Here is a 7,984-nt window from a genome sequence, read left to right as displayed (position 1 = left end):
TATACATGTGGAAGCAGCAGTGGTTAAATCCCATACTGGGTGGACTATCACAAAAGCTAATAATTAATATCATGTTATTGCATCCAAAAATCCATATGCTTAAGCTTTTAGGTTTAAGATGGTATCCGCAACACATTATCCACCATTTTCAAAACAAGAATTGGTAATAAGCAGAAAGAAGCAGTATGTTGATAAAAAAATGAGTAAAATTACGGGCCGAAGCGGATTAGATTTGCCGCTTCCAGGTCCTGCTTTTATACAACCAATCCACCTTTATTACATATTTTGCCAATTCATAATTCAATAATTCACACAATCAACCTCCTAAACAAAAAAGGCAGGAGGATAAAAAGTTCAGAAAACTCATAATTGATACAAATGTAGAAGAGGTGAAAAAAGGATTAAGAAAGAAGGAAAAAAGCCATAATCCAAAAATTCAATCAATCAACCTCCGAAACTACAACAGGAGGAAGGGTAAATAGTACAGAAAACTCATAATTGATACAAATGCGGAAGAGGTGAAAAATGGGTTAAGAAAAAAGGAAAAGGTAATTATGTAAGAGAGATAAAGTGAATTTTCTTGAACTCTATGATTCTGAATATAATTCTTAGGATTTATTGACTTCAAGGAACTGTGAGTGAGAGGCAGCAAGAAGGGCAGCTCCTATACCTGACCCATCATTGGATTGCTCAATGACAATGCTTTCTGAGACTTCCTCTCCAAGCAATTCTTTTAGGGTATTCTCTAAGCACTTGCGATATTCAGCGTAATGCTCATACAATCCACCATCTAAGGCTATCACTGTCCTTTGTTTCTCCCCATCCTTGATTTTATCTCTTCCCAATTTTATCAGAATGCCCAAGATCCCAGCAGCAGCAAGACGAGCACCACGTGTTGCAACAATGTTGCAGAGCTGAACGACCACTTTTCTCATTTCGAGGGAGGTATTAGATATCTGAAATAGAAATATAAGTAAATAAATCAGAATACAAAAACTTGTACGAACGACCACTTTTCTCATTTCGAGGGAGGTATTAGATATCTGAAATAGAAATATAAGTAAATAAATCAGAATACAAAAACTTGTAACAGCAGTTCAGCAGGTCTCATCATCAGTTACAAAACAAATCTGAATGTGCCTCTGAAACCATCTCTCTCTCTCTCTCTCTCTCTCTCTCTCTCTCTCTCTTTGGACAAGTTAAATTTGGCATGGCACAAACCACAAAGACCTCTATCACTGCAAATGAAATGGCCTTTGTTACATCTCTCATCCCATATGTTCGAATGAGATATTAAACTTCTTCCTCATCAGATAGCTACAAGCCACCATCTCTTGTTTCTATTTGGTACATCCATTGTCATAGCAATTTATAAAAATAAAAAATAAAAATTTTCTGTAGTCCCATATGATATGGATGATATATTAAACTTCTTCCTTGTCAGAAAGGTACAAGACAGTAAGTCACTATCTCTTGTTTCTATTCTGTACAATCACAGTTGTAGCAAAAGATAATGCCCTCTCTAGAGTCTAATCCATTATCCCATATGTATGGATGATAAGGAATAGGAATGGAGGCCTTCAGTCATGATGCAAGACAACTAAGCCAGGAACCCAATTCCAAAAAATTAAAGGTCACTCAATTATGCATATAATACAGTGCAAATGGAAGTGCTATGAACTAAAAGCACAAGGTTTGACAACTAATTGAAACTCCATACAACAATGAAGAGTTATATATACCTCTAAAATATTCTTCAATTTAGTATCCACCACTTTAAGATCACTGGATGTGTCATGATGCATTGCTGACAAGTCAGGTGTCCTGCATATTTCATAGCTCATTAATGCCATGTAGTTATATTGTTCATCCTAATCTCAAAAAAAAAAAAAATGAATGAAGATTACAAGAACAAAATTGAAGTTAACAAGAGACAAATTTCAAAGAGGAGCATAAAAATGTGACCACAAGAATGCAATACCATGGACCTAAGGCTAAAGTCCAAGAGCTAGAAAGAGAGAGCTAACATCAAAGCCTGAGGACTGCCACTAAATCATGAAGGTCATCAATTACACTTGCCAAGGGCTGGCCTGATGAAATTCATTAATTTCTTACTATGACCAAAATGCTTTTGAAGTTATAATAAGGATACTAGGTCTTACGGACGCATTATGCCAATAAGGTGACAAATGTGACACCCATTATGGACCACAACTTGGCAACCATATCAATTAAGCAAGAATAATATATCAAATATAGATTATTCTGAAGAATGAATGCCATGCTGATGAAGTGGTCACCCAGACAGTTATCTGGGCAAACACCTAGGCCATTAAGAAGTAAATTATAGACAAAGATAGGCAACTTGACAGCTGTAAAAAAAATTTTACATTATTTCATACCAATAAATAGTTTAAATTAGTACTTAAAAAGAAACATTCTACGATATTTAGGACTCAAGGCAAAGCTTAACACAAGGTTTACAGCCCAAGTTAGTGAATATAACGTGCTATCCAACTATTTTTATGGTCGGACAAAAGTCGAATGTTCCATTTCAATTTATGATTTTATTACAGAACAAAAAGCCTAGAACAGAAACAAAGAATATATAAAAAAGAAATGTGAGCTGCAAGGCACATGCTCTAGGTTACTATGACACTTTTGGATTTAAGTCGTGACTATAGTTGTATGGGATCAAACAATGCACAAGAGTTTCCACTCTAGAGTAAAGTTGACAAAAATTAAAAAGCTGTCAACCAAAAATAATCCTCTTATAACATGAACAAGTGGAAAGGCAAAATGAAAAGGAAAAGAGCAGAACATAATAAACAATGTTTAAATCATTAACCTGTAAGTTTTGAACACTACCTTAATGTGAATGGAATTTTTAGTTTTGGTGGAATGATGTCACCAAAAAAGGAAGCTTCTTCAGCCATTTTGCATAGAACTATGCGAACAATTTCTCCCAAATACATACCAGAAATTATCTTCTCAAACATCTGAGAGTACCAAACAAATTTTAAGGAAAAACACAATAGAAGATCATTTGGCAAAACAAAGCCTAGTGGAACGTTAAATATTCATACAATCACCTGTTCACCTGGGTTCAAACTCTCAGCATCAAGTACATAATCATACTCTGTGAATGGAAGGTCTGTTGACCAAAAGGTACCCCACTCCATGTTGATGACCTGCAGTAGAACATTGGCCGTGTCTTCAGAATTCTTTCTCAATAGTTCTTTTACATTTTCCAATCACATGCATAACTTTTTTCAACCATACTGACTTGAGACAAGAACAGGAAAAGAAGTTAAATATTATTAAAAGAACTAGACAATTTAACAGTCACTGAGAATCTGCTAACCATCTCTCCAGATTTAGGCAGAAGACCACGTAATTTTGGTATTGCATTTGCACGTTCTACATATGCTGCATTTGTTCCAGTACCTAAGATAACAGCAGCAACAACATCCTTGTTGGAATATCTACCTCCAGCTAATGTCCCAACTGTATCATTCACCTAGTTCCAATAATGTACATTAATACCATATTGAAAACAAAAATAATATCATGAAGTATTCAACACCAGATTGACATATGAAAAAAGGAATACCAATCCACTGCACAAGACCATATATGATTTTCATCAAGAATAACCAAAGGGATCACATTAGTGTTTTTATAAAGAAGCCATTGACTTTGACTAACCAGAGCTGACACACGCATATCAAGGCCTTTTCTCGCCATTGCTCGTGTTAATTCCGCCACAACATCTTGGCCAACCTATGCACCCAGAAATTAAAAAAGTCACACAAGGGGATTTAGGCTAAAGAGAAAATACCATACTGTCACATTTGTAAATTAGTTTTGATGTGCCAACAAACTGTACTTACTATTGAACTGGATTGTTTCTGTCAAAAGTATAATATGTTCATGCTTCCAAAAGTCAGATAAACCATGTTCAATTTTTTATGACTATCCTCAAAGTGTTGCAGAAATTACAGCTCGTTTAACAGGAAAATATGCCAGATTGGTGGGGGTAGCTACCATTTTCTAGAGAGAAAAAGAAAGCTTTAGATTTGTTTTACGTAAAGGGATGACAAACCAGGACAAAATATGCTATATTCCATGAAGTTGATGATTCAACACTTGCTTCCTAACAAGAACAAGATTATGAACATGAAAAGAGTTGTTGGTCTTGATTTTCACAAAATCTTAAAGGAAACGATTAAAAATGCTCCTTTGATCTGCTCTAAAATTGATAGAGAATATTTATAAAGATGAAATTATTTTTGCAATTAACACTTTCTTCCTAAAATTTTAAGGAATATAATTTTGATCGATGACACATACAAGAAAGCTAACCAAAATTGATATTAATGTTAAAGGTGCCTAACAATGATTTGCGTAAGGAATCTAGAAGCCAACCCAAATATAGGACAAACATGGAAACCAAAAGGTTTGAAAGGAGATACTGATGCATATCTAAAATTTTAAAATCTCAACAAATTTTCCAAATTATAAAAATTTTTCTAAATATAAGAAATTGGCCATTCCCTCACTTCCCCTAGCAATGGACAATGAATTTTGCCAACAAAATTTCTCTCAACAAACAAATTAGAGCAACCATCACTAAAGAAAGTGCAAACCTATCATGTTATCAAAGTCACAATGGTTGAATAAAATATAGAAATTGTTAATTAGAACAACAACATAATATGATGCATCAATGTGATGAAGCCCTAACAAGTTTTCATAGCCACCCTAACTAAATCTTCAGTTGAGTCAAGAATAATATGTTGGAAACAATACCAAACTCACTAATACCTTGCCTATTTAAATTAAAATAACATACTTTTTTTTTTAAAGTAAAATCAAAATAACATACTATAAACTAGTTCCACTACAGGACAACTTAATCCAAAATTTAAAGTTTGAAGAACATGATATTCAATGAATACAATTGGCAATTTAATCTTCAATCTGTAATAACTGCCCCCTAATTATATTATTATGGAAGTTACCATTTAAACTGGCCACTTTGTTAAAACAAGAGAAAAAGAGACATCAAAATGAACCTTGCGTGCATTACAATTCTCATCTCAAACAGGAATCTTCACATTGGCAAGGTTTTATATCCTTTACATGTTAATATGCAATATGTATTTGTGTGAGATATTGAATATGTGTTTGTCTATTCAGAAAAGATTCCCTGCCCTTAAGCCTTGACAGAGTTTATAAAACAACAATGAAATATGTACATTTAACAATATCCAGACTGGACCAGTTGGTTGGACTGTATACTATTCTGACTTCCCATCCTGTAATTTTATTTTCAACTTTTTTAGGCCCCTATTTATGAAAAGATGAGGGGAAGTCACTTGAGGTGGTTTTGTCATGTTCAGAGGAGAGCGAGTAATGAAATGGTAAGAAAAAGTGAGTTTATCCAGGTTGAGGGATAGGAAAAAGGTAGAGGAAGGCCAAAAATAACATTAGTTGAGTAATAAAAAGGACAAAGAGCATGACTTCAAATAGAATTTAAAGAGGAAAGGAGTTCATGTGGCCAAACCAATCTAATCTATCGAGCATCCATAGCTAACTCCAAATTTTGGGATTAAGGCTTTGCTGTTGTTGCCAGTACCTTGACAAGTTACCAGAATATTCCTACTAAAATAATAGTCACTACTTTTTGTAACTACTTTACCATCAACCTGGAGTTGATTCTATTTATGGAGATGTCTGGATATGTAGGCTCATGTGCAACACACCCTAAAGGGTATCCATCACGATAACTCATCATTCTTTTTTTTATACATAAGTAAAAAATCTCATAATTCTGTTTTTAGCACTTCATTTTATTCTAATTTAATATATTGATTATTAATACTTTAATGATATCACCAGAATTTTCTTATTAACATTAGTTTATTTTACAAGTTCAATTTAGATAAAGAACAGATTGATAATCAAAGACATACTTCAATTTATTGGAAAAATGCCAGGAAATCTATAGGTAAACATAAATGAAGATAAACAAAAAAAGACACAAAGCAATTAGGATTTACCGCATCATCTATAGAGAAGCCTTTTGTCCACTTAATAAGATTCCCAGAGGCAATTGATGATTGCATCACAGGGAACGAGAAGGTAAAGCATAGTTCCCTCTGCCTACCAGGAGGAAGTTGAAATTCTGGTCCTTCTTGTTCGACAAATTTTGCAAGTTCAGCCGCTATAAAATCAAATAGTGCCTGAAATCACATCAAGATTTTGTGACTTTTAACATTTATTTTTGCATAATAAAGCTTGAATTAGCGGTGACAACAGTTAAGCACCAACACAACTTTACCTCTGAAGTTCCAACCATCAAATCCAAAGGAATGGACACCTCGGAAACTTCTTGATTAACAACAGCTCCCCCTCCCAATTGTACCCGCAACACACGGAAGTTTGTTCCTCCAAGGTCCAACGCATAAAACAATCCCTTCTCATCTCTGAAAATAGGAAAAACACAAAAAGAGGATCCATCATCCATTAAACTTAAATCTCTATATTGCACTGTCTACTCATAAAGTCAAAATTTTTAAAAAATAATGTCACAAATATTTTGGGAGATTGTCAACGGATAAAACATAAACACAAACAAGACATATTAATCAAGTAAAAGCAGGAACACCCACATACAATTCAATCAAAAAAAGGACCAAATGAGACATGCATGCAACATAAATATAGACAAAAACAACAAACAGCCACATGAAATCAAGACAGACTGAATCAAATGAATCACACAGACACCCTCATACACAACACGTACTAACCAAATGAGAGGAAAACGCCCACATACAATTGAGCCAAAAAAAATGGGCCAAATGAGACGTGCAACATAAACATAGACAACAAACTCCCACATGAAATCAAGACAGACTGAATCAAATGAAACACACGCACTCTCTCTCTCTCTCTCTCTCTCTCTCTCTCTCTCTCAACATATAGTAACCAAATAATAGGAAAACACCCACATACAATTCAATCAAAAAAATGGAACAATTGAGACGTGCAACATAAATATAGACAAAAACAAGAAACACCCACATGAAATCAAGCCAGAATGAATCAAATGGAACATAAACACAAGCCAAAAAAAAAAAAAACTTAAATCCATGTATCCATTTTTTTTTTTAAAGAAAGAATACCCAGATGGGAGATTGCTGACATAGGTGATGAGCATCTTGAGCATGGTAGGGGCACCTTGAGAATCAGAGGCAGCAAGCCCAGCGTGCATCTCCTGAGTCATGGCATCAGCCACCTTCTCCAGCTTCCAAGTTGGGGTCCCACACTTCTCCTCAAAGTCCTTCACTATAGCCATGGCCTTCTCCCACCTTTTCGTCCTCTGCATACGCCGCCGCACCACCACCGCAGCTGCTACCGCACACACCGCTGCCGCACATATCACTGCTGCACTCACCACTACCTTCCCCATTTTTCCTCTGTATGTGTTTGTATGTATGTATGTAATGCTATATATAATAAACCATGAAGAGCTTAGAAAACAGAGACTGGGACACACAGATTTTGAATCATAAAATTGCCGTTGTTTATAGGATTTAGGATGTCATATTTGTCATGCTGTTTTTTTTTTTTTTTTTTTTTCGTGACAGATATTGGAATTCACTAGATTTAAAAAAAAAAAAAAAAAAAAAAAAAAAAAAAATGAAAGACCAGAAAATTGGAAGGTTTGAAAGATTTAGTCCAGTCCAACCACTATTTATTCCATATCCAAAAAAATTTAAAAAACTGTAACTTTTTTTAATATAGTTTGGATAAATTTGTTATTTTTATCTGTTAAGTGAGAAAATTTAGAATTATGAATATTATCCAGGTAAGTTAAAATAGTTGAAAGATTTGCTTAGTCAGTGGCATGATCCTTTCATGTAATAATTAAATAATCAATTACAAAGTGAATTTTAAATTTAGAACTTCTATT

General features: G+C 34.3%; 1 protein-coding gene across 1 annotated transcript; it reads right to left on the bottom strand.

Moving 5' to 3' along the window:
- Positions 1-222: 222 nt before the first annotated feature.
- LOC115992945 (hexokinase-1-like) lies at positions 223-7,650 on the bottom strand. The gene is made up of 9 exons (XM_031117192.1): positions 7,194-7,650; positions 6,347-6,491; positions 6,066-6,248; positions 3,709-3,783; positions 3,365-3,520; positions 3,093-3,191; positions 2,869-2,999; positions 1,743-1,824; positions 223-956 (listed from the first exon to the last, which is right to left on the bottom strand). The coding sequence occupies exons 1-9, from the start codon at positions 7,478-7,480 to the stop codon at positions 609-611; spliced, it is 1,506 nt and encodes a 501-aa protein (XP_030973052.1). The 5' UTR covers positions 7,481-7,650; the 3' UTR covers positions 223-608.
- Positions 7,651-7,984: the final 334 nt, after the last annotated feature.

This window comes from Quercus lobata, chromosome 5 (genome assembly GCF_001633185.2).
Source record: "Quercus lobata isolate SW786 chromosome 5, ValleyOak3.0 Primary Assembly, whole genome shotgun sequence".
NCBI classification, from domain to species: domain Eukaryota; kingdom Viridiplantae; phylum Streptophyta; class Magnoliopsida; order Fagales; family Fagaceae; genus Quercus; species Quercus lobata.
The sequence above is the reverse complement of the archived record's forward strand: the minus strand, read 5'-3'. Positions and strand labels throughout refer to the sequence as shown.